This window comes from Mauremys reevesii, linkage group 6 (assembly GCF_016161935.1).
Source record: "Mauremys reevesii isolate NIE-2019 linkage group 6, ASM1616193v1, whole genome shotgun sequence".
In the NCBI taxonomy this organism is placed as follows: Eukaryota; Metazoa; Chordata; order Testudines; family Geoemydidae; genus Mauremys; species Mauremys reevesii.
This window is the reverse complement of record NC_052628.1, coordinates 64,564,412-64,591,637: the sequence shown is the minus strand read 5'-3', so window position 1 is coordinate 64,591,637 and position 27,226 is coordinate 64,564,412. Positions and strand designations below refer to the sequence as shown.

At 40.1% G+C, this 27,226-nt stretch overlaps 1 protein-coding gene across 8 annotated transcripts in view; it reads left to right on the top strand.

Moving 5' to 3' along the window:
* Nucleotides 1–27,226, top strand: part of FBXL17 (F-box and leucine rich repeat protein 17) — a 464,738-nt gene that overhangs the window by 27,404 nt on the left and 410,108 nt on the right. For all 8 annotated transcript variants that reach the window (XM_039544561.1, XM_039544560.1, XM_039544563.1 and 5 more), the window contains exon 4: nucleotides 2,420–2,551. In XM_039544561.1, coding sequence (XP_039400495.1) covers nucleotides 2,420–2,551 — 132 coding nt within the window. The remainder of the gene's footprint in view (nucleotides 1–2,419; nucleotides 2,552–27,226) is intronic.

Below are 27,226 nucleotides of genomic sequence, written 5' to 3'. Positions count from 1 at the left end.
GAAAGAGACCATGGATGCCCCAGAGGACTCCTCCCCAAGCCCAAAGAACTCTCCAGAGTGGTGAGGAACCTGAGGCTGGGACGTTCATGAATATGTTTATCTTGTGTAGCTTCATGTATTCTAAGTAAAGCTACTGATTTTCTTAGACTACAGTGCAAAATCTGTATCCTTGCTCACTTTCACTATCGTGTGACCTCAAAGTGTTAAATTGTAAACCCAGAAGTCCCTATATTGCTGGGAGAAGATGTGCTTAATTACAGTGGGGAGAGCTGAAGGGGTAACATTATTCCTATAACTAAGCATTTGGACTGCGGAGTCTTCATTCTCGGAGGGAGGTGCTGTGCAGAGGATCTGTAACCTGAGTGTGCCTAGAGGCCCTAAGCCAAGGGTTATGCCTGGACTCTGTTCAGACTTAGGAGTGTTAAAAAAGCCCTCAGGGCCCAATGAGGTGGGCACCGAACACAATAGATTGGGGAGTGCCCAGCAGGAGGAGGAGTTCTGCCAAGTCTTGGAAAAGAAGGCACTTGGAAAAGAAAACACGCACACTTGATACTTATCCGCACAGGAGACCTACAGATATAGGCAAAAGAACAAAAACCTATGTGATTCCTCCTCGGAGTCCTCAGCACTCCTGAGTGTTCCTGGGGGTTTTGATTATTGTCCTGGGAGGAGTGCAAGCGCTCACTCTTCGAGTGTATCTTCTCTTTTTGGAGATGGTATGGTTCTCTGGTGCAGAAAGCGTCTCTCTTTAAATATCAGTCTGTGACATCTTTACTAGCTGCTTTTCTTACGCTGTTGGTGTGTTTTTTTTTTTTTGTTTTTTTTGTTTTTTTTTTTTCTGTGCTCCAGCCCTGGAAGTGAGTGGTGGAAGAGAGGGTCTTTAAAAGTCAGTGGCTTAGCCACCAGCCCTCATTATACCACCAGGGTAGGACCGTCCAAAGATGCTACAGGTGTTAACTTTCCTAATTACAACCTAGTTTTTTAAATATATACGCTGGCTGACTGTGGCTGATGTCTTAACTGAGTTGAAGGGCAGCAAGCCAACTCTTTAACAACATTTCTCACATTTTAAAAAATTAACAGATTTTATTTTAAAATCACCAAACTCTTTTGTCCACAGCTCAAAGTACTGCAAGTTTGGGGAAGGTGTACTTTATTGTGTATGTGAAATAAAGAAGTTGAATCCTTATTAAAGGTGAAAAACTGATCTCAGCCTTAATAGAGGCACTACTGCATATCTATAAATATATAAACACATTGTAGCCGCAGTCCTGAATGGGACTGCACGACTTCTTTACTTCGATATCTGAGGAGCTTCTAAAACACATGAATAAGAGTTTTGTTCAGATTGTTCCACGTGTGTTCTTAGAAAACAAACATCAGTGGGAGCGTTTTTTGGCTTCTCATGCAGGAAATACAAATACATTATCTGGGTTATTTAATACTGTTTGGCTTTTTTCATCAATGAAGGAAACTAAAATGAAAAGAAAAAAAAGTGTAAGAATACTCTTTAAAATTTTTATAGTTTTCTTCAACTCACCTGATTACTCTGAAAAATCAGTTTAGGATCATATATATTTGTTTACTTACACCAAGCGTAAGTATGGTCAGCAGGAGCTGTTGGTTCTCAATTTTCTTTACAAGGGTCTGTGTGATAATACTGTATATTGAACTAAGTTTCCTGGTCAGTCACTGAAGGGGCTCTGGAAAAACTGCCTGTTACCTCTAAACTTTTTGAGGTCATCTTGGCTTTCAGAAGTTGTTTTTATTTGCCATTGGTTGCACAATTGGCTTCTAGGTCTGCAGCTAGTTGCTCTTTTTTCACAACTGCTGCCTATAAACCCCCCATTTTCTCTTCAGTGGTTACTTTGGCACCTAGCTGTTAATTTAATCAATTGACAAGTAATTTTATCTCAAACGTGCCATAATAGCCAAAATTTATTATAATATGCCTGAGTTTTTCAAGGCTTGGCTGCCATTTGGAACTAAGCTTTGAGTATCTAACTTGCAGAATGAAAGAGGAAGTTGATTCTGACTGCTTTTATTCTTGTTAGGTATGCCTCTCAAAGCTTAAGGAGGATTAGAATTAATGAAGATATATTTGAAACTGGTATTTACAACAAAATTATATATTAAAACAAATGTGTTGGAATTGGTGTGGGGCTCAGTCATTCTGGGCTGCTCAAAATTGTCCCGTCAGAAATCTCATTTTCCTAGGCAATGTTGTAAACTCCTTCTTACAGGTTTTTCAATTGCATCAGACTATAGGAACACAGCAATTGTTTTTTTCTTGTTTGTGAGTAATACTAGTGTATTTTCCAGATGAGCATATGCTTCAAAAACATGCTAAAAGTAAGTTCATATTCTTGTATGTTTGCTGTTTTTCTTTAAATATTAACATTAATTTATTTACTTGCAGCTGGGCTCAAAGTGCAAAGAACTGAAAGACATTCACTTTGGCCAGTGTTACAAGATCTCAGATGAAGGAATGATCATTATAGCTAAAGGATGTCTGAAGTTGCAAAAAATATACATGCAGGAAAACAAATTAGTAAGTACTTGTTGAAATATATGTAGTTTTAAAAATGCTCATGCTGTCCTTTGTCCTATCCTGTTTCCAACTTTTCAGCATCAATATTTTCTTTAGATTTTAATTCTTAATGCTATTTCTAAATAAATACTTTTTTTGAAGTTGCTAAAACAACTTGTCCCCAATTTGAGGTTTTCAGTTCTCTGTAGATAACACAGCTGTCGACTGACAAACTGAATGTCAAAACTCTTTTGGTATGTACTGATTAATCCTCTTGGAGGATAGCATATTTAACACCACTCCAGGTAAGTGTATGTTTTTGCACTTCTTGCATGATCTACCCTACCTTTTTTTTTTAAAGCTGCTTCAGTCTAGCAATAGATTTCTTATCAAATGTGTTCAGGCCTCTTATAGATAAGATAAGAACAGGTCAAGTCCATTCAAAATCTTATGCAATAATTAAACAACATATTGGTAAGAGTTTAACAGGAAGTCAGTGCCACTTTCTCTGAAGTTTCAGATGTGTAGCTTTTGTAATGCCTGATCAGAAATGCTTGCAAATACAACAATTTAGTAGTCTAATCTGGAAATGTGAAACTATTTCTCAATCAGGTTCCAGTAGAGCTATGTTCTTTAGATGATAAAAGGCAGATGTAACTGTGAAAATAACATTTCTTGAAGAGTAATACAGGGTCTTTTGTGACCTAGATATTGGAAGCCATCTCTGAAGTGACAAGTTGTTACCATCAAAGCCAGCAACTGCTGAAAGCAATAGGGTAGATCAGGGATTGGCAACTTTTGGTATGCGGCCCATCAGGGAAGTCCGCTGGTGGGCCGGGACAGTTTGTGTACCTGCAGCGTCCGCAGATTTGGTTGATCGCAGCGCCCACTGGCTGCGGTTTGCCGTTCCAGGCCAATGGGGGTTGTGGGATGCAGCGCGGGCCAAGGGATGTGTTGGCTGCCGTTTCCTGCAGCCCCCAACACTACAGAATCCATTGGCGGGGAAAAAGGTGGTGTTCTCCCCGCCCCCGCCCTCAACAGGCTGTTTTTTGCTTAGATGGTGCTCCAAGGAAAGGCAGAAAAACTCTCTCCCAGATGTGAAGACCCACGGTTTGTGCATAATAGCATATGTAGATTTCAATAAGTAGTAACTGCAGTTGTGCACACCAGGTTATTTTATGTATGTGTGACTGCTAAAGAGTGTAACTAGCTGCCATTTGCATAATCACTGTAAATATATGGTTATGCAGTTTCTTGTGTAATTTTACCCTCTGTGTACCTGTTTATTTTAATTACGGCATCTGTCTTTACCCATTGTATTTTCATATTTCTCACCTGAAATTATAGTCCTTGCTTTGTGACATCCTAACTATTTGCATTAGGGAATTTTCATAAAAACAAGAATTTTTGCTACACAACAATTCAGTTTTTCTGAAATTATAATTTTCTGTTAGAGTCATTGTAGAGTACTCTTCTGAAATTTTAATCTTCTAATAGGGACATTGTAGACAGATTTATCCATTGACTGCTTCCCTCAAATCACACATCTAGCAAAATAATTTAAAAAACTTTGACACATAATTTGTATACATGTATCCTTTTTTCTTCTTTGCAATTGTTTTATGGACTAACATACTATAGAAAAGGTGTTTTCATTCTAAACGTTCTGTTGTGGCTTCGGTCTATAAGATTGCAGAGCAACTCTCTTCTTGCTGTTTCTTCTAATATGAAACTGTGTAGTACTGCAGCATGGAGTGCTCCCTGGTGGCTGAGATTGCATGTGGACTCATCTCAGACTTTTAGTTATGTTAAAAAATGAACAAACAAAACCAGAAAGCTTCAAGCTTACAGTGAAAATAAACTCATTAGTAAAAATTCAGCTTTTGTATCAATTTCATAAACAGTATACTCAGGTCCCTGTTTAATCTGTGATTCTGCTTCTGTAGGATCCACTCCTCCTTCTTTCAGAATTGTATTCCAGAATCAGAGATGTCATTTTAAACCCCCAAAATTAGCTTTTTCATTTGCTAAAATAACAGTTGAGAATGTAGATGCAATGTTACCATGCTTAGTCAGAGAGCTGAATTCTTCTCTGCTCCAGAGCTTGGCTTAATGCAGGGAAAGTGGGGCAACATCAAGGAGCTGGTTGCAGCTCCCTGGTACTATGCAATCCAGCCCTGACGTAAATTGGAGCTGTTCTTACTTATGGCAGTGGCATAAGATCCCTTGCTGACCTTAAGCTAGTGGTGGCTAGACATAGTGGAGCTCCACTCCACTTTAAACATGACCGGCTGTGACATACTGTACCTCAAAATAACAACCTGTACCCCCATGTTCACGACTTGTATATGCTTATGATATATATTTGTACAAAGTATGCCTTGTGAGGTACCATTGGAAAAGTCATAATCTGTTGACAATTAGTCCTATTGAAATGTATGTATCATCATTGTATAAGAAGTTATGAGATTCTGCTATGTTTGTTACTGAAACATTTGAGTCTCAGAAATGCCCACAGATCAGCTCCTTAGAAATAAGAAAGGAACTGTGAACACAAGACTTACATGTCAAGCTTTGTGTACACAAAAGGTGTAAGCAAGAAAGTGCATTTCATATGAAGGACTGAATGTAGGGAAGATTTTTTCCAGCACCTGCACATGAGTATAAAATAAGGGACAATGACATCATCAGCACATCATCACCACCACCACCACCACAAATGCTGAAGGCAACAAGATCATTTGGAAGACAAATACATCACTGAACTGGGGGGAGTGGTCATAACTGGAAAACTTTCTAGTTAGTACAGACTGTTGTAGGCTTTTGGGTAAGAAAGACCTTATTGCTTCAAATTTGATTTAGCTTGATAAAGTTTAGGAATTAGGCTGCAATTTTATCTTTATTTCTTTATTTAATCAGTTCTGATTTTCTATGCCTATATCACTTATATTCACCTAAAATCTTTCTGTAGTTAATAAACTTATTTTAATTTTTACCTAAGCATGTGTGCTTTTGACTGAAGTTTGAGGAATCTACTCATATTACAAAGGTTGGTGCATGTCCATACCCTGTGAAGGAATCACAAACTAATTAATGAGCTTACTCTGAGGGGTCTTAAACAGTGTAAGATACACATTTCTGGAGTGCAAGTCTAGGACTAACGGTGACACCTGAATATCTCATCTGTAATTAAAAAATGGATGGGCGTAGCGCTCTGATATTTGTCTGGAGGTGACTTACCTGCTAGAGGCTGGGGTGAGTAGCCATAGTGGCAGCTCAAGCAGCATAGAGCACACCAGACTGGTGAGTTAAGCGGGCAGCAAAATCCAACAGTCCAGATTGTACCCTGGGAATGTCACTCTGACCTCCTATGCCAGAGCTGTGGCCAGTGGGAGGCTGGCACAGGAGCTGCTGTGCTGCCTCCACCGGCTTTAGGCTAGCAGCTAATTTCTGTACATGAAGAATTTGCTGGCCACCTCTAGTCAGAATCCTTTGGCCACTTTGCATCACCTTAGTAGTGCATAGTAGTTGTAGTAGACCAGTGAAGCTACCTCAAGTCTGCAGGCAGCCTGAAAAAACACCTGAAAGTGGCGAATTTCCCCACTCTCAGTGGATTGGGTCTGAAACCCAGTGATTATAGTATAAATGTCAGCATTGTTAACGGTTTCATTGCAGATGACTTGAAACTGGCATTTCACAAACTATGTGGGTGGGTCTTGCAAGGGAACATGGGAAGGTGTCACGGGAGCTGTGTGGTGTGTGGTGGTGGTGGGGTTTGGGTCTGTCAGCCCCAGGTGGCTGGGGCTTGCGCAGAAGAGCGGTGCACACCCAGGTGGTAGGTATAAAGGAGGCAGCCGGACCCCCGCCACTGTGCCCAGTCTCTCTTTCGCCCACCCCATCCCTCACCTGGAGGCGGCTGGACTCTGGCTTTCAGCCCCAGGGTGGTATCAGCAGTGCAGAAGTAAGTGTGGCAATGGGGCGCTAAGTCTGCTGTGAAAAGTGATATTTACAAATATCATTTTCCACATTTCCACCCTTACTTCTGTGTTACTGGTGCATGCTGCCTTCAGACCTGGGTGCCTGGCCAGCAGCTGCTGCTCTCTGATCTGCCTTCAGAGCTGGATGGTGGTATATGTGCTTGAGGAGGGGGAGAATAAACAACAACAGATGCAAAGAAGGGGGCCTGATCAAATAAGATTGAGAACCACTGTTTTAAACAGCTAGGTAATGTGTTTATTCCATGATCACCTCCATACAAATCCCAACTGCCTCTGACCCAGCAGCCAAAACCTCCATTGTTCCCAACAGCTTTTATAATACAGTTGTAGGTTGCCAGTTGAATAATTGGTAACATATCAAATGAAAATGTAGGGATATCTTAAAATTATATTTGATATCAAAGTAATACCAGAGGTTCTGTAATTCCTTCATTATTCATTTTCATATGTAAACAATTCCTTTCTTTTTTTATCCAGAGTCAGTCTAAAATCTTCCAGTTGTGCAGTACTGTTGTGGTGTAGTTTAGGTCCAGCTTGCTGTGGAGTAAATTAAGATTTTGCTTATAACACATTGTTTGGAACAACCAGTGCTATTTTGGAGCCATCCAGTAGCAAAATGTCTTTTAGAGAGAAGATAGCTTTGCAATGAAATGTGAATGAATGAATACACTTCAGTTGCCTCTTACGTTGCAGAGTAAGTCCATTGTGAGGCTGGTGGGTAAGAACAGGGAAAGAAAAACCTTTGGTTTTTTTGGTGACTGGCTGTTCATAGCACCAAAAGCATGTGAGGCACCTTACAAAAAATAAAATAGACACATTCTTTGCTCTGAACTTCTGACTGTTAAATGGTGTACAGTAGAACCTCAGAGTTATGAACTGATTGGTTAACCACACACCTCATTTGGAAGTGGAAGTACGTAATCAGCAGCAGAGACCTCCCCTTCTCTCCTCCTTGCACCCCCCCCCCCCAAACAAACAAACAAACAAAAAAAAAACCCCAAGTGTAGTTGTGACAGGTTGAATCGCAGAAACCCCCTTGGGAGCTGCCAACTGATGTGCCAAGGCTATTTCTGCCCCTGCTTTCTCTACCAGCTCGGGACCCCAGCACCCTGTCTTGCTGAGCCAGACATGCTCCAACACAGACCCAGGGTCTGAATTACTTGCCCCTAAGCTGCAGACTTGACTGAAAGCAGCTAACAGAAGTGTTCTTATCTTTAACACTCAGATGCCCAACTCCCAATGGGGTCTAAAACCCAAATAAATCCGTTTTACCGTGTAAACTCATAAATTGTTCACCTTCTATAACACTGATAGAGATGCACAGCTGTTTGTCCCCCCGGGTATTAATACATACTCTGGGTTAATTAATAAGTAAAGTGATTTTTATTAAATACAGAGAGGATTTAAGTGATTTCAAGTAGTAACAGACCGAACCAAGTGAATTACCAAGCAAAAAAAACCCCCAAAAAACCACGTAAGTATGTCTAATACAGTAAGAAACTGAATACAGATAAGATCTCGCCCTCAGATGTTTCAATAAGTTTTTCACAGACTGGATGCCTTCCTAGTCTTGGCACAATCCTTTCCCCTAGAACAGCCCTTGTTCCAGCTCAGGTGGTAGGTAGACGATTCCTCATGATGGCTGCCTCCTTTCTCTGTTCCACCCACTTATATATCTTTTGCATGAGGCAGCAATCCTTTGTCCCTCCAGCTTCTCTTTCACCCCCCCCCCCCCCCAAATAGAAAAGCACTAGATTAAATATGGATTCCAGTTCAGGTGACATGATCACATGTCACTGTAAGACTTCATTACCCACTTGCCAGCACACACACACATACAGGAAGACTTACAGGTAAAACAGAACCATCTGCAGTTAATTGTCCGGATTAATGGGAGTCCTCAAGATTCCAATCTGCCATTAATGGCCCACATTTTGCATAATTACAATAGGCCCTCAGAGTTATATTTCACATTTCTAGTTTCAGATACAAGAGTGGTACATTTATACAAATAGGATGATCACGCTCAGTAGATTATAAGCTTCGTAATGATACCTTTTGCATGAAGCATATTCCAGTTACATTAGCATATTTACATAAAATCATATAGAGTGCAATGTCACAATAGTACTGTGTTAAACTACTAAAAAGGAAAGATTAAAAAAAATGGTAAGAAAACTGTTTGTGTGCTTGTTTCATTTAAATTAAGTTGGTTTTTCTTCTGCATAGTAAGGTTTCAAACTTGTATTAAGTCAATGTTTGGTTGTAAACTTTTGAAAGAACACCCATAACATTTTGTTCAGAGATGCAAGTATTTCAGAGTTACAAATATGACCTCCATTCATGAGGTGCTCCTAACTCAGAGGTTCTGCTGTATTAAGTGAAAGTTACAAACAATAGACAGAGAAAGAAGATGGGAGAAGTTAAATTGTCACTTGGTTACTTTGTGTACATGTCTTATTACATAGGGACTATTTTGTTTCTATCCCATTAGAATGTCACGCTTGCTTACTTTTATATTATCTTTAAACAGGAGAGAAAATACAGGCAAAGCAGGGTGTTTTTCCCACCACTGGGCAATTGTTCAGTCTGATAATACAGTAAAAAGTAACAAACATTCCACTCTGCAAGCTTGTTTAGTTGGTTTGATTTTTTTCCCTCTGTAGTGGATCCCGGTATCTCTCCTAGGAAAAGGGAGGGGGAAGGAAGCAGGGGGAAATGGTTTATTTCTCCTAGGTGTAAGAACTCCATGGATTTGGGGCCCTTGGGATCCCCAAGGATTTTGGGGAAGGACTGTGTCCCAATACATGTACCTTATTGGGTGGTGGCAGCTTTTACCAGATCTAAACTAGGATTTTAGTTTAGAGGGAAACCAAATGCAGGTCCCCATTTTGGAACCCAACAGCTCTAAATGGGGGTGAGACCTATGACATAAGTGCTCTGACAGTTTCTGATTTTATAGTAGGGTAAAAACTGACATCTAACTACCTCAGAGTAGTTGACCATAAATGGAAAAACTGTTTTAGAACTAGGCTTTCAAGTTTTTAACACGTTGGTGTGACGATATGGTTTTTACTTTGCTGCTGCTGCTATTATTTGTTTGGCTGGAGCTAACTTCTGCAAGGCAACTATTACATACATTTCAAATGAAATAGTAATGTAGATCAAGGTGGTAGAAGATGAATTGGTTAATATTCCTCACACCATCTCTTCTCTTCCCCCCCCCCCCCCAAAAAAAAAAGTGATTAGTAAATTACTGTTCACACTCATAGGAACACTAAATGAAGCACATTATAATTATCCCTGCAGTCAACGATACTTTACACTTTTTGAGAGGTTTCAGTAACAGTATGGCATTGCCACCTTTATTTCTGCAATGCTGCTGGCAGTGGCATTGTCTTCAGAGCTGGGTAGTTAGAGACCTGCTGCTGCTGTACCCTCCCCACTTCACCTTCCCTCCCTGCAGTAGTGTTCTCTATTTCAGCAGTTCTCAACCAGCCATGAGTAGTTTTCAGGGGGGTCTGCCAAGCAGGGCCAACATTAGATTCACTGGGGCCCTGGGCAGCCAAAGCCCCACCATCTTGAGCCCCGCCACCTGGTGCTGAAGCCTGAGCAACTTACCTTTGTGGGACCCTCTGTGGCATGGGGTTTGGCTGCTGTCCTGCTTGCTACCCCCTAATGTCGGCCCTGGCTTTTATATGCAGAAAGACAGTTGTGGCACAGGTGGGTCATGGAGGTTTTTATAGCATGTTATAGCCTCAGAAAGAGAGGTTGAGAACCCCTGCTCTATTAGGGAACTTGAAATATGGTAACCTGAGCAAAGAATCTAAAGGTGGTCACAATATTGTTTTGTGATCCGGACACCCCCCCCCCCCAACACACAATAGCCTTGTTGATTCCCTTTTGGGTTGGGACCCCCAGTTTGAGAAACTCTGCTCTTGCCAGATTGTACTGGGCAGTGTGTTATGAGTGTGAGTGGGGTGGTGGTGTTGGTGTGTTTTTTTTTTTTTTTTCCCCCACCCCTTCACCTTTCCCATAGCAGCCCAAGGACTCAGTGGGTAGGTTAGGTTATAAAATTCATTTGTGTTGCAACTTTGCAGGTACTTGTTCCATAGGTAGTCAGCTTCCCTGATAAAACAGAATTGGAAGCATCTTAAAAGAAGGCATCTCCTAAAAGAGGAGGAATAGGTTTGGGGCACCTAATGTCTGATACAACAAGATGACAGGTCCCTGCTTCCTGATCCATTTAACTCTAGTAAGAAGGAAAGGCAGTGGGGTCCCAGAAATGGTCTGAGAATGGGGTGGGGAGGGAGACAGCAGTCCTTCACCAAGCAGAACGGATTACAAAGGAAGCATGACCTGTACTGGGTGACTTGTTGCCAAATGGTTCCTAGGATGATTCTAAGGATGATCGTGTCCTGCATAAGGATAGTGCCTTGGGCAAGAATGTGTCTGAGGACTCTCCAGGCATTCTATCCTTCTGCTGCGATCTTCTGATACTTTACATTTCAGAAAGTGAAGGTTCCATTACTTGTGTTTGAATTCACTGATTTGCTGGATGTATCCAGAGCGATTCCAGAGAGGGCTGGCTGTGGTGGAGCCAGAAAGGTCTATCATAACTGTTGCAAGTATGAAAAGCTGGGAAGCGTTCCCTGAGAAGTCAGTGATTCAGTGGATTTGGTCCTTCTCAGAATGAAAGAAAAGTGCACATTGTCTAGAAGAGAGGACAATAAAGTGTGCTTTTCAACAAATGGCTGAAGCATTGCTGAATGGTCACATCCTGGCAATGGTGGACAACACATCAATGATAGTTTACGCTGGCTATCACGAATGGGTACAAGGTCAAAAGATCTACAGAAGGAAGTGGCATCATTGATGCAGTGTGCAGAAGGCTCATCTACAGTCTGTCAGGGCCTTGCACATAAAGGGTACCAGCAATATGAGAACCAATTGGCTGAGCAGAAGGAGAATCAATTTGGCGGAATGGAGTCTTCACAATTGATCCTTCTGATTGATCACCAAAACTTTCACAACTCTGATTCTGGATGTTTTTCTATGTAAAGCAAACTGGAAGGGTCACCAATACTTTTCAAGTGAGAGAGCCAGGAGCCCCAGGTGCATATGTCCTGTCAAAGGGCTTACTTTATGCTTTTCCCACAGTGCCCATCATTGCCAAGGAAAGTCAGAAGATCAGGAAGGAGGAACAGAAGTGATTTTAATGGCTCCCCATTAGCCCAGGAAGTCTTGGTTTCCTGACCTCATGAAGATAGAATCATATGGTTAGAAGGGACCACAAGGGTCATCTAGTGTAACCCCCTGCCAAGGTGCATGATTTGTTGTGTCTTAACCATTCAAGACACATGGCTATCCAGCCTCCTTTTGAAAAACTCCGGTGAAGGAGCTTCCACAATTTCCTGAGGCAGTCTATGCGCTATTGTCCTACTGTTCTTACAGTTAGGAAGTTTTTTTTTAATTGAGATTTAATCTAAATATGCTATGCTGCAGTTTGAACTCATTGCGTCTTGTCCTGCCCTCTGTGGTAAGAGAGAGAAAACTTTTACTCCATCTTTTTTATGGCAACCTTTCAAGTATTTGAAGACTGCTATCATGTCTTCTCCCCCCCCCTCCCCCCCATCCCCTCTTTTCAAACTAAACATGCCCAGTTCCCTTAGCCTGTGCTCATATGACTTACATTTGATTATCTTTGTCGCTCACCTCTGGATCCTTTCCAGTTTCTTAAATTCTTTCTATACATTGGTGGCCAAAATTGGACACACTACTCCAGCTGATGCATAACCAGCGCCAAGTAGAGAAGTACTGTACAATTGGATTTTTTTTGTTTATTTTTTGCAACAGCATGACATTGCTAAATCATGTTTTGAGGTCATGATCCACCACAATTCCCAGATCCTTCTCAGCAGTGCTGCTCCCAAGCCAGTTATTCTACGTTCTGTATTTGTGCATTTGGTTTTTCTTCCTTAAATGTAGCACCTGACATTTCTTTGTTGAATTTCATTGTGTTGCCTATAGCCCAGTTCTCATCCAATTTATCAAGATCCCTCTGATTTGTGGCTCTGTACTCTAAAGGTTTGGCAACCCCCACTGGATTTGTCATCTGTAAATTTGATCAGTATGCTCTCTATACAGTAACTCCTCACTTAACGTTGTAGTTATGTTCCTGAAAAATGTGACTTAAGTGAAATGATGTTAAGCGAATCCAATTGCCCCATAAGAATTTATGTAAATGGGGAGAGGGGGTGTTAGGTTCTAGGTAAATTTTTTTCACCAGACAGAAACTCTCTCTCTCTCTCTCTCTCTCTCTCTCTCTCATATTTTATATATATATATATATATATATATACACACACACACACACACACACACTCTATAATTTTTAAACAAACAGTTTAATACTGTACACAGCAATGATGAGTGTGAAGCTTGGTTGAGGTGGTGAAGTAAGAGGGTGGGCTTTTCCTGGGGAATGCCTTACTGCTAAACGATGAACTAGCATTCAGCTGAGCCCTCAAGGGTTAACACATTGTTAATGTAGCCTCACACTCTACAAGGCAGCACAAATGGAGGAAGGGGAGACAGCATGGCAGACAGAGACACACACCCTGTGTGGGGTGGGGAGAGGGAGATGCGCATTGCCCCTTTAAGTATGTTGACCCCAGTCTACGTACGTTGCCTCCTTTTAAAATAAATAAATAAATAAATAAAAATAATCAGGAAGTAGAGACAGCAGCTGTGGCCAGCAAGCTCTCTCTGTCCTGAGCCCTGTCATAAGAACGGCCACACTGGGTCAGACCAAAGGTCCATCCAGCCCAATATCCTGTCTACCGACAGTGGCCAATGCCAGGTGTGCCAGAGGGAGTGAACCTAACAGGTAATGATCAAGTGATCTCTCTCCTGCCATCCATCTCCACCCTCTGACAAACAGAAGCTAGGGACACCTTTTCTTACCCATCCTGGCCAATAGCCATTAATGGACTTAACCTTCATGAATTTATATAGTTCTCTTTTTAAACCCTGTCTTCACAACCTCCTCAGGCAAGGAGTTCCACAAGTTGACTGTGCGCTTTGTGAAGAACTTCCTTTTATTTGTTTTAAACCTGCTGCCCATTAATTTCATTTGGTGGCCCCTAGTTTTTATATTATAGGAACAAGTAAATAACTTTTCCTTATTCACTTTTTCCACACCACTCATGATTTTATATGCCTCTATCAGATCCCCCCCCCCTTAGTCTCCTTTTTTCCAAGCCGACAAGTCCTAGCCTCTTTAATCTCTCCTCATATGGGACCCGTTCCAAACCCCTGATCATTTTAGTTCCCCTTTTCTGAACTTTTTCTAATGCCAGTATATCTTTTTTGAGATGAGGAGACCACGTCTGTATGCAGTATTCAAGATGTGGGTGTACCATGGATTTATATAAGGGCAATAAGATATTCTCCGTTTTATTCTCTATCCCTTTTCTAATGATTCCTAACATCCTGTTTGCTTTTTTGACTGCCGCTGCACACTGCGTGGATGTCTTCAGAGAACTATCCACGATGACTCCAAGATCTTTCCTGATTTGTTGTAGCTAAATTAGTCCCCATCATATTGTACGTATAGTTAGGGTTATTTTTTCCAATGTGCATTACTTTACATTGATCCACATTAAATTTCATTTGCCATTTTGTTGTTGGGCAGGAGTAGGATGGAAGGGGACACCCTGACATTAGCCCTCCTATTCCCCCCCTCCTCTGCACAGCAAGCAGGAGGCTCCTGGGAGCAGCTCCAAGGCAGGAGCAGCATGTAGCAGTGGGGGGAGGAACAGCTGAACTGCGGGCAATTGGTAGCCAGCTGGGCAGCTGCTGCATAGGGAACTTAGGGGAGCTGGGAGCTGATAGGGGGGCTGCGGGTCCACCCTGGTTCCAAGCCCCCACCAGCTAGCTGCAAGAGGCTGCTCTTACTGCAAGCAGTGGACAAAGCAGGCGACTGCCAAACAATGTTATGAGGGACCATTGCACAATTTTAAATGAGCATATTCCCTAATTGATCAGCAATGTAACAACGAAACAACGTTAATTGGGACGACTTTAAGTGAGGAGTTACTTCACGTCCAGTTCATTAATAATGGTGTCTCCACTGACGTGTTGTTCCTGAATCCGAGTCTGGATTTGTCATCTAATGGTCCAGTTTTCCCCCAGAATACAAGAAGATAGCAGCCTGGCATTTGCAAGCAAGTTTCTAAAATGAAAGGGTTGTTCTGCTTGTCTTATTGAAACTCTGTTGGCATCTAGGAGAAAATCAATAAATGGGGCTTACTTTAGGATATGGTCTAGCTTCAAAGCTTGGTGCAGAGGGAGATGGGTTCAGCATCATGTCTCTCATGTTTGGGAATTTTTACAGGATAGTTTAGTTCTCAGGTTACAAGCTAATCATTTGAGAGTTTACGTTTCTGCACTGTGGCAATTTTGAGTGTATCCAGAAAATCTTCCATTTTCCACTATTAGGACATATGTTGCTTCATTAGGACAACTGAGCTACTGTGTTGTCCTACGGCTCAGAGAAATCTGTCTTGGGATTTGAACATTGTGCTCAGTGCCTCAACGCAGGTACCTTTTGAAGCTATGAAATCGGTTTCATTGTAATATTTGACTATCAAAATGACCTTTGTGATCACTATCACCTCAGCAACAAGGGTGTCCGAGCTGGAAGCATTAACAGCTAATCCATCCTGCTACATTTTCCACAAACATAAGGTGGTTTTGAGTGGATCCCACCTTTATTCCAAAAGTGAAGTGTGGTTTTTTGTTTTTTGTTGTTTGTTTGTGTGTTTTTTAAATCAAACTCAGGAGATCTCATTGCCTTCCTTTTTGTCCAAATCCTTTTCACCCAAAGGAGAATCTATGGCATTTTCCGATTGTAAGGTAAGCCTTAACGCTTTATATTAAAAGAACTGAGAGTAGAAGGAAACAAGGTGCAAAGGCATCTAAACCATCTGTGTCATGTGAATATACTGGTTAATTGCTGAGGCATATAGAGCAAAAGGAGTCAATCCTCCAAATAGGCACAAGAGCTCCCTCAGTACAAGTAGTGGCAGCATCATGGGCTGAGAAAATATGGGAACCCGTGCAATGAAATCTGTAAAGCTGCAACTTGGTCATCCTTGCATAGTTTACCAAGTTTGCAAGTAGTTTTTCCTCTGTTTTCAGCTGATGCAGCCTTTGGCAGGCAGGCCCTGCTCAGTGTGGGGTGACTGCTTAGAGTAAGGGAGTCTTTTATTTCAGTGATGTTACTTTGTTCCCTGATGAGAAGATCTCACACTGAGGATCTGTGGTCCTAGCTCTGAAAGATTGGGAGAATTTGTGTTTGCGTACCTGAAAAAATGGCCTCATTTGACAGGATAGGACCATAGATCCAGCTCTCCCTGAAAAAGGTAATTAATGGTTAAAGTTATATGCAGTAGTTAAAACAAGGGTCGGCAACCTATGGCACACATGCCAAAGACAGCACGCAAGCTGAGTCCTGCTGGCTGCTGCTGTAGGGCAGGCTCTGCCTGCAGCCAAGCTTCCCCCTCCCCCACCTCTTCCCCCAGCGTGCTGCATCGAGTCTGTCTCCTTTCCCTCCCTGCCGCTGATGGCCCTTGGGAGGGAGGGGAGAAGAGCAGCCCCAGAGCCCTCCCTGCTTAGACGGGTAAGGAGGCGGGAAAGGGAGGCAAGAGCAGGGCGTAACCCTCCAGCCCCCTGCTGTGAGCCACTCACGGCAGGGGGCTGGGAGCACCCCCCTGATGCCAGCCCACACCCCCCAGCCCTCTGCCCTGACCCCTGCACCCCCCTTGCATCCCCCCCCACGATCCCATCCCTGATTCCTGCACCCTCCACACATACCCAGCCTCCCCGCACCCCCTGCCCTGACTCTTGCACCCCCCACATCCCCACCCTGAGCACCACATGGGAGCTCCTGCACCCCCCCCACATTCCCACCTGTACCCCTTGCACCAAATGGGAGCTGCCCAGTTAAGCACTCCACATCCAAACCTCCTGCCCCAACTCTGAGCCCCCTCCCTCATTCTAGCTGCTGGCCAGATGCTGCACCCCAACCCCTAGCCCGCTCCTTCACCCCCAGCCCTGTGCGCAGTGCACCCTCAGCTCAGTGCAGAGAGAGAGAGAGAGAGAGAGAGAGGGGAAGAGAATGGGCCAGAACCAGGGAGAAGGTAGGCATCCACTCTGTGGGCAAGGCCAGGACTCCAGGCTGGCAGCGGGCTGAGCAGGGCCAGCAGCCGGGACCCTGGCTGGCAGGAGCCAGCGGACGAAACCCCAGACCGACAGCGGGCTGAGCAGCTCGGCCCGTTGCTGGTCTGGGGTGCCGGCCTCGCTCAGCCCGCCGCTGGTCTGGGGTTCTGGCTGCTGGCCCCTTGCCAGCTGGGGTCCCAGCTGCCGGCCCCGCTCAGCCTGCTGCCAACCTGGGGTTCCAGCCGAAGGCCCCGCTCAGCCTGCTGCCGGCCTAGGTGAACGGAACCCCAGGCCAGGAGTGGGCTGAGCAGGCCAGCGGTGTAAGATCAGCATTTTAATTTAATTTTAAATGAAGCTTCTTAAACATTTTGAAAACCTTATTTACTTTACCTACAATAGTAGTTTAGTTATATGATATATAGACTGAGAGAGAGAAACCTAAAAAACACTAAAATTAAAGTGAATAAATGAAGACTCAGCACACCACTTCTGAAAGTTAGAAGTTAAAATCTCTTATTGTTCATAGTGTTCTCTTTTATGCAAGGTGCTGGTTGTGTGTGTGTGTGTGTGGGGGGTGGTGTCAAGAGATTAGTGTTTTGTTTTGTGGTGCAGAGTCTAGAGGGGCTAGCTTTGGAAGCATCTCAGAACTGAAGGGGTCTTTGGAAGGTGGGGGCTAGTTCCTCATCAGTTTTCCAATCAGCTTTGCTTCTGCCTTCTACCGCTACTGGAAAGGAAGATTTTTTTTTTCCTTCAGCTAAGCAACCAGCAAGTCTCCCACTACTTCCTACCAGTGTACATAATTGTGGCATGTGTAATTTAAAATATTTATTTACTAGTACACTAGAGACTATACTGAAATATACTTTTAAAAGGTAACATGGTTTTAGTATGGGACTTCACTAAGGTACTCCAGTAGATCTTTGCTAAGAAGTGGGGTGATACACTTTGTGATAATTATTATATTATGTGAATTAGCCAAGTGAGGCACTAGTGTGGTAGTGATCTCCAGAACATGGGCACTTTATTGGAAAGTGTCCTTTCATTTAAGTTTTCTCTTGATCAATATTTTGCTCTAATTGTTGTGGAATCTATGACTTTGCACTTACGGTGCAAAGATGTGAAATAGTTAAGTGTATTAGAGGAAAACTCAAAGGCCAGCAAAGCTTTCGTCCTGGCTACAGTCTGATCCTTTGCTTATTACTATACATGAAAATCCTTGCGTTTTGACCCAGTTAAGAAGTTTCTATTTTTGAAATATATTTTTATGGGGGAAAAAAACCTCTCTTGTTAATATTTCAAAGAAAAATATCCATATTCTTTGGATTTTTGGTTAAATATATTGTGTATAGCAGTTCAAGTGCTTTTAACCAATGTTAAATATTTAATTTCTGATAATTCTCTGTAAATATCCTAATACTAAATACACATCTTTACTTTGTGAATTGTCCTTTAGGTGGCAGTATTGACTTTTTGTAGATGGCAGTAACAGGCCTTTGTGTCCTTGGTATAACAATAATGAAATGCCAGTACACAGGCAGTTTTTAAATACTGTACTGATACTGTATGTTGCAATATCCTTTTTTCCTGTCATATACAATCACTGGATGATGATCTGTTTGTTTCTTTTAAAAGCCATTTCAAAATATGTTGATAGTGAGCACATAACAGACCATTTGACCTACAGTATTTAAATCATGCAATACAGATATGCATATTTTAGTTGCAATTTTTAAAAAAAGCTTTGCTTTTTAAATATAGGTTATTGCTTTGTTTCCAGAAATGTTAGCAAAGAACATAATGAAACTTTACATTATAAAGTAAAGTTAATCATGTAGGATAGCAAACCTATCCAGGCAAGGAATATATGGAGTAGAAAATAAATGTGCGGAGGCTAAACATCACACATCCTAAGGGAAACTTGGGAGCGAAACAACTATTGTTCCTTGATTATACTTTTGCCCTGTCTTGAGGTCATACGTCTGTATTGTGAGTTGTGAAAGGTATAAGGCTGATGGTTGCTCATTGAGCACAAAGATCACATCATCTCAGGATAATGGGGTATTTGAGAATTCAGCTTAAAGAGGATGGAAATCTCCATCAAAGTACTGACATGCTATCAATAATCAACAACTAGCGTAAGGTGGTACCTCAGGAAATCGGAGGAAATCCTGACTAGAATTGTATTGTTCCTGTTCAAAATAAAATACGCTGAATGAGATTAATTTTATTTTATGTATTTCTCTATGCATGCACATTTCTCTCTGATTCTGTGTGTATTTTTTATGTACCGTATTATATGTCCTGTATAATACAAAATAAAAACTAAAGCTCTTTGAAAATGTATCTGAAGAACTATGTTCGGTTATTTTTTCAAGTCTAATATACCTTACTACTTATGAGTATAACTTAAACAAATCCTATTTAACTCCTTGCTGTCAGGGGAGTAAATAGCTCCTTAATAGTTAGCACTTATCAGTTAGCACTGTTGAATCTCAGGTGCCTCCTGCTCTAATGTTATAGTAAAGTTTTTCACATTGCATAGTTCGTTCAAAAGGCATTTTGGTACGTGCAGGAGGAAGATATCGCTTACAATGGAGCAAATCTTTTCATGTACATAGTCACTGTTTAAAGATGGTGAAAAACAAATGTAGTACTTAGCCCCAATCTTACTTTTCAGAATTCTAACAGCTTTATCAAGCAAACAATACTTAAAGTGAAATATATATTCAACTTTAAAATAAATTGAGTGCTTTTTGAAACATACCAGATTGGCAGCACTGGAAACTGAAGTCCTCTTTTTGTCCACTGAACAGGTACAACGTGAGCAGCAGCAGTGCAAGCTTCTCGACACTGCCCCACCCCTGTGCTGCAAACCCTGACCTAGAGGAATCCTCTAGGATGGGTAAGAGAGTAGTTCAGTCTCCATGCTTGTTCAATCGTTACTGTGGCTGCCAATGAGAGGCCCCTTTTGTGATAGTTGATAGCATCAAGAACTGGACTGAAACCACCAGCTCATTTTACATTAACCACCGAACATCTGTCAATGGTAATAATGTCAGTTACAGCAGATCTGGGCCATTGATAGAAAAATGAAAGGCTCCATATCCCATTGCTAGTCCTCTGAGTCTAATCATATATATATATAAACATGCACACATATATTAATTATGATTGCTACTTTGTTATACTGTACAAAAAAGCGTACAAATTATAATTATTTTGTAAGGTTAATGTTGTACAATTTTTAAATGGCTACCTTTAAGTTTAAGGGCCATGATTTAAAACAAACAAAAAACCCTTCAGTTACATAATTGTACTACTCTGTACACTGCAGACACTGCCTTTAAGTTGGAGAGATTTTTAATGGCTTATATGACTTTGTCGTTATACTATGTTACATACAGTATTTTTTAGCAACTGAGCAATTTAAATTGTAATATGTATCAGCTTGTGCATTGTATCTCCATTCTTTTTACTACATTAATTATGTTTTCAGTGCTCTGTTAGGTAATAAATGGTAGATTAATTGAATAAGAAATTGTTCTACCTAATTTTATAATTTTCAAATAGCTAAATTTAAGTTCAGACACATTTTTGTATAAATTTATAATTTGGACATTTGATATTTATTAATAAAACAAATATAAATAGGCTACTGAATATCATTTGTGTTTGTTCAGGTGTCAACTTGTTGCAACATTCCTGGCTATAAATATTTCAGATATACATGAAAAACTCGGTGCATATACAGGAGCTGTGCAATATTGCAAATTAATATAACAGAAAAGATTACATTCAGTAGAACTGGTTTTACGGTTTAGATAAGATGGAAATTAAAACGTGATGAATACAAAGCACTGGTAAAAGCTATGTCTGTGTTTTGGTCAAATTGTAAATGTGGTGTGATCCTGAATATTCTACCATGAACCATGCATTTATTTTGCATACAGTTATATAGATTCAGTGCTTTTATTAATTATTGTTGACAGGAGACTTGCCAGTCATTAAAATGCAGGCACCTTAGCACTACATAAACTTGTACATTGAATTTACAGTGTACAATAATGGGTTCTAGTTTTAAATTCTTTAAATCTTACTATATCATTCATAGGGTAATGAGTGGAGTTGAAATGGAAAATTTCAAGATTTAAAGCTAAATGAGAGCTAAATCCTGCTTGACCTGAGTAAGCTAATGGAGTCCTATATTGTAATTTAAATTAATTCTGCAGGTAATGGGACTAATCAAGTGTGTAAGGTAGAAGAGGTTTGTCCCTGTTTTTATAGAACATATGTTTTATTTTTATAAAACATCCTATTGACCTTTATTGTAATAGGAAGCTAAAATGTAATTAGTAGTTTATTTAAAAATAAAATCCTAAAATTTCATTATTGCTGTGGTTTTTTTTGTGTTGGTAATTTGAACTGTTGGCTTTTATGGATCAAGTAGAAATGCTAGCAAAATTAAACTAATAGAAAGGTGGTGTTAAGCAAATCTGTTCCAAACCAGGGCATCACTATTTTTTAGAAGAATTATTTTACAGAAGCTAAATATTTTACTGAAGGATATTTGTAAAGTGCAAGGTATTTATCTGGAAGATCCGCAATCACCATTTTTGTGTGATTTTATTACTAAAATGACCAGAAAGAAATTATTAGAAAAAACACCAAACTGTCCGAGCAGGATAATTCAACATTGGTTAACAGGTTTGTGTGTTATGTAATGGACATCATACATCTTTGGTTAATCTGAAGTATATGTACCTGGTATTTATATTAAAAACAATCAGAAAATCTGCCCCAAGCTAGATATGGAGCCCCTTTGATTGCTTGAACATATGCATTTAATTATAACCCAGGTCAGATACTCAAGTCATTACATTTTACAGTTATATAAAATGAGAATTCTGTAGTATTAGTGTGACAAAAGGGGGTTTCCGCAGGTACATATGGTTAGGAGAGAAGAAACAATGTTTTATCAAGTACTTCAGAAATGCTATCTTTAAAGCACTGTGCAAACAATAAACCTCTGAATAAACCCCATGACCTAGCTAAGAGTTATCTCCATTTTATGGATAGGGGGTAAATGAAACACAGAGGTTGAGACCTAACAGAAGCCACACAATGAATCAGTGGCAGAGCTGGGACTAGAACTCCTGATTTCATTCTATCCTGGCTTGTCTAGTCCCTTGGAGCATTTACCTACCTATAAAAAGCTAGAGGCAATTTTTTTTTTTAGCTTGGGAGCCCAAAGTTAGGCACCTACATAAAAATGACCTGGCAATTCAGAGTTGCTCAGCACCCAGAGCTTCCACTACAATAATTTAAAAACAGAAACCACACACCACTGTGGGAGAAGAATGCTTCTTAAAATCGGTCCATTTTTACTTTAGTGTCTAACAATAGACTCCCAAGCTTGAAAAACTCGATGCTAGCTCCTTGTATCACAACTAAATTAAATAAAGAACTATTCAGATATTTCCTTTTAGTGTATCCACATCTTGTAGTTGGAGAGCACTGAAAAACTCTAATTATTTGCGATTCCCCATTTACAGAGTCATAATCTTGACCTGTTTTGTATTGCTAAAATTTCTCAGCCACTAACTTAAAGGTGAGCAATGAATCAAAACAGTTAATGTTACTACCAGTGAGCTGTAGTGCCTTCTGTTGAAAAGAGATCACAGGTATGATGCTGTGAAGCGAGTCCTTATAACTGTCGGTATCATTTCTTTAAAATGGTATCAATTTGCATCCATCAAAAATAATATAAAATAGACTTTTTATATGAACAAAACACAGACAAACACAGACGAGATTATGCCAAACGTCTTCCTACTTAAATCAAGGAGTTCCAACAAATACCAATACACATCATTTAACCTAGCTTCACAAAGCTAAAAGGATCTTGTGTTCTCTGTTGTCTCAAACAGGACTTCAGTGATTTCTGTTCTCTCAAAGGAGAGATTGATTATCACCATAAGTAGTTCGGAGTTTGGGAGTATAACAGTGCTACGTCATGCTCCATAGTCTATCAAATGCCTTCTTTAATGGAAGAAACGTCTACAAATTCTCTCCGTCAATGCCAGTATAGTGCACCTATCACTGTAATAGCTAAGCACCATGTGTAATCATGACCTTTATGATTTTATGTTTGGAGATGATTTTAGCACAGTTACTACTGCATGATTGGACACAGGTAACATTGTTGGCATATGCACAATAGAGGCCATGGAATGAATGGGCATGGAGACTGAACTATTCTGTTTGTGTTTTGGAAGTAGTTTTTCCTAAATCAAAGTTAAACCTCTTTACTTCTTTTCTCCATTGTTATGAGCAACAGAACCATCTGTCACCCAGGTTTACAATCTTGGGTTCCTATTTCATGCTTCACTTTCCTTCTTGCCAGGCTTCCAGGTTGTCACTGTGCTTTGCCACTTCAGCAACACAAAATCTTTCCTGTGCTGTACAGGTCAAAACCCCAGTCAAACACTGCCATAATTACTGTAACCTCTACTTTGGCCTTTCTATCCACATTAGTCCTGTTTAGTTTGCCCAAAAATACAGCTGCTAAAATTAGCTTCTGTTTATCAGGCCATGTTGCTTCATTCTTCAAATCCCTTTGCAGACTTGCCTTTACTTGTCATTTCAAAATTCTTGTCCTTGTCTGCAAAGCCATGCACAAGTTCATGCTGGATTCCATGTCAGATTCCATTTCTTACCATGCTATTGCTCAATGATTGTAGCTTTGCCTCCTTTGCTGATTTCTCCCACTCCTGTCTTTTGTAACTTTTTAACTACTACGGTGATTGTTCTGTAGTGCGATCACTGATAGGTACAAGGATATAAACAGCCCAGCACTGAGAAGGTTGTGGAGAAGACATATTACAGCAGCAGCAATTTTGATTGTCTCATCCAGACCTCTTCTTGCAGCTTCTAGGGTGTATAAACTTCAGTGGCAACTCACTCTTTTTTAAAAACAATTCTTACTAGTACTAAGGGAGGTGTAGTCATAGCTCCACTATCACCCCTTCCTGCTCCATTTGTAAATGCTGGTGCCAGCACCTTTTTCATGGAACAGTAGCTTTGCTTCTAGGCCACTCTGCATTGATATTGCTTGTGCCTCTTTCTTCCTGCAGCCTTCCTTTTGTATCCATGTAGGGCTAGCCAAAGTGTAAACCTCTTAAGGCAGGTCCTTTTGCACTACCAAAGTCTGCTGTGTTCATAACTCGTATTCAGTTGTAAGTTGTTTCAGTGGTGCACAAGGCTCACCACTGCTTCAGCAGGTTATTCTGCACCATTCTAGTGCTAGTGTAAATCAAAAGTGCTGGTGTCTTTAGTTGCATTGTTGCAATTAGTTTATCTATCACAGTCTAACAATACTGAAAAAGAAATAGGTCCGTGTCTGAAGGAAACCCTATTTTTGGTGAATAAACCAAGCCTTTTTCAAAATTTAATAATAGAAGAAATATTTGTTCATTATGGGAAACTGCTGTTTCAGAACAGAGGAAGAGCTTTGTGTAGGTTTGAAAGCTTGTCTCTCACCAATAGAGGTTGGTCCAAAAAAAGATACTGCCTCACCCACCTTGTCCCTAATGTCCTGAGACCAACCCAGCTACAGCAACACTGTATACAATGATGAAATATTAATATTTTAAGGGTGAGTTTGTAATAAAATTATCTGAATGTTTGTTTTGTGTTTGAAAAAAGACAATACTTAACATTGAAATGCCATTTACATGTTCAAAACACTGTATGATATTAACAGCCATCAAATTATTTAGTGACATAGAGCAACAAAACATGGTTCATCCTTTATATGTTATGGAGTAGTTTAACTGGAAGCTCTTGTAAAGCAAATTAAATCCAATGTTCTAAACAATATATCACCTATATAGTCTCCACTAAGATAACTGACATGAGAAAATGTAGAGCATTTCTGGAGTAGACAGCTTTTTGGGGAATTTTGGCTTCCATACTGTATTATGGATTCCTGAGGAACTTAAAGTACCAACTGCTTCAGATATCTTATATTATAGATTTTGAATGAGTTAGAGTAGATAATATGTGCTGACATTTATTTATGTATTTATTTAATTGTTCTCATTTAATAGAACCATGAGTTGAAATCTTGGAGACTCTTTTTGTGCTTGTGAGTGATACGGTTTGAAACTATTGAAGCTGAAAAGAGCGATGCTTTACCTCTTGCACCCAGGTGATACTTTCTCCAATTAAAAAGTGTTTGGCATAATCTACATTGCCAGAAATGTGCTGAATGTGAGAGGGATTGAAGTGGACTTCAATGGAAGTAAACCTAGATTAGAAAATCATTTGGTACTCAATGTGGTACTCCTGAATTTCTTTTTATAATAGTTGTCACTAATGAGTAGCATTAAGTAGCATTGGAATCTGGTATAAAGTTATGGTAGGTGTCTTAAGATTGTGGAATGGGGGGGGTTTAGAATCTGGGGGGAAGTGGAAGGAAGAGGGAGAGAATAGTAGGTATGCAGCTATGTGTTGCTGAACTGCAACGACAATGTTCCCACTCCTGGTTCTCTGTGGCAAACTGAAAGCCAAGAGACATTTTAGTGCTTTTGAGGAAACAGCAATTTGTTATGAAGTAATAGTTTTAGTGAATATGGGTATCAAATGGTACAATGTCTCTTTACTGATGTGGGAGTGGGGATGGTTGTGCTCCCCAGCTGTTTTGAAAGCTCATCTGTGGTGTGTGTGAGGGTACTTCCAAGCCTAAATTTTGGTTGGCTCTGCAGACAACTACTGGCATTTTCACCACATATGGCAAGTCTGGAAGGACAGCATGGCCATCTCTGACAGCTGTAGCCTACCTGAATCTTTCCTGCAAATAGCTTTTTGGGTGTTACGATGTTGGACAGGAAGTTGGGAATGAATTGTTAATGTATCATGCAAATGTAGATACTTTGTCTTTTTTCCATTGAAGCCCTCTATTTGCGGATCACTTATTCACCCACAGGAATAGTAAGGAATTTTATAAGAGGCCATGCAGTATTCATTCACTAGTATAATCAGACACTGCTGCCTTAGTTTCTTTTTAAATATCCCTTTACCTTCCATCAACAGAATCTTGTACTGTAGGAGCTGGATGGATGCAAGCTGTTTCCTATAACTCTGAATTCATAGTTAAGTTTTTACAGTGTTTTCCCTTTCTTCTTTTATTTTTAAGAGATGTAATTAAACTAGGGTGGGGTCATCTTGGTATCCAAAAACACTACTGGCGGTGTTAATTTTAAAAATTGAATCCTAATCGCTATGAAATAAGGCACTAATCCTGGAAAAATGTGTGTCTTGGGTACTATTTGTGCATAAAGTTGTAACTGTTTGGAAGATTAGGACTGAGGGTTTTAATATAGATATTTAGATATCAAGTTTTAGTTTAAAAATGTACTTCTAATTTAAAAAAATGTGTAATTTCCAAAAAAAAATATAAAAATAGAAAACTGGTTGCTGCTGTTAACCATTGTGTCTTTTAGGAAATGTTTCTTAGTAACTTAATTTGAAATATATATTTTAACTACATGTGTGTCTGTGAGGTTTATTAAGGAATGCCTAATTATCCTACTTTAGGGCATGGGAGCAGTGCTATTAGGATTGTAATATACATTTTGGCATATTCTCATTCATTGTTTAATATTGGCCAGGTAATTAAAGATGAACAGGGTACTTGAGCATATGAGAGCTATTAAAGGAAAACACACATAGAATAGTTATCCCTCCAGGAATGTTTAAGACCTGATATTTCTGGCCAGGAAAGTGTGTGCTTGATTACAGCTGGTTTCTGTTCTGCAGAGGATATTAGCTACACTGATTCCTTTGTAGTATAATAATGTAACTAAACATAAGTGATTTTTAGCATGCTGTTTGAAGAATGAGAATTCAAAGATTTCATTACCTGCTTTTTTAAAAATAAAATTTGGATCAAAAAATGTAGTAGTTCATTTTTGTCCAGTAGTTCAAATAGAAATTTTAATAGATTCCTCTTGAATTAAACATGCTTTTTATCTTTCTGCTGCCAGTATTTTTAGGAAACACTGGTTTGAAAGAAGATAAATTTAGATGTATAAATGAAAGGCAAAAGACAGATTAAAGATTTAGATTCAGTGGTTCAAGACTTTGCACCCAAAATAAATGTGTTCCTTTTATCTGGTAGTTGTGTTAATGATCTAATTCTTTATGTATCAAATCTGCCCTGCTGAAGTCATTAGTATGCTGAGACAGTGTTTTCTGGAACACTGGGTTTTTACAATACTTAAACTGTTAATCAAATTGGAGTATAATTCCTATTCGTGGTACCGAATACTAGATTATTCCTTGCTTTTGACAAATTTTATTATTTTAAAACTAAAACTGGATTACACCATCCTAGAAAGTTAAAATGAGTTTTCAAAACAGTATCCTTTTTAGTAATTTTTATTTTCCTTCAGATTTCTTTGGGGAGGGAATT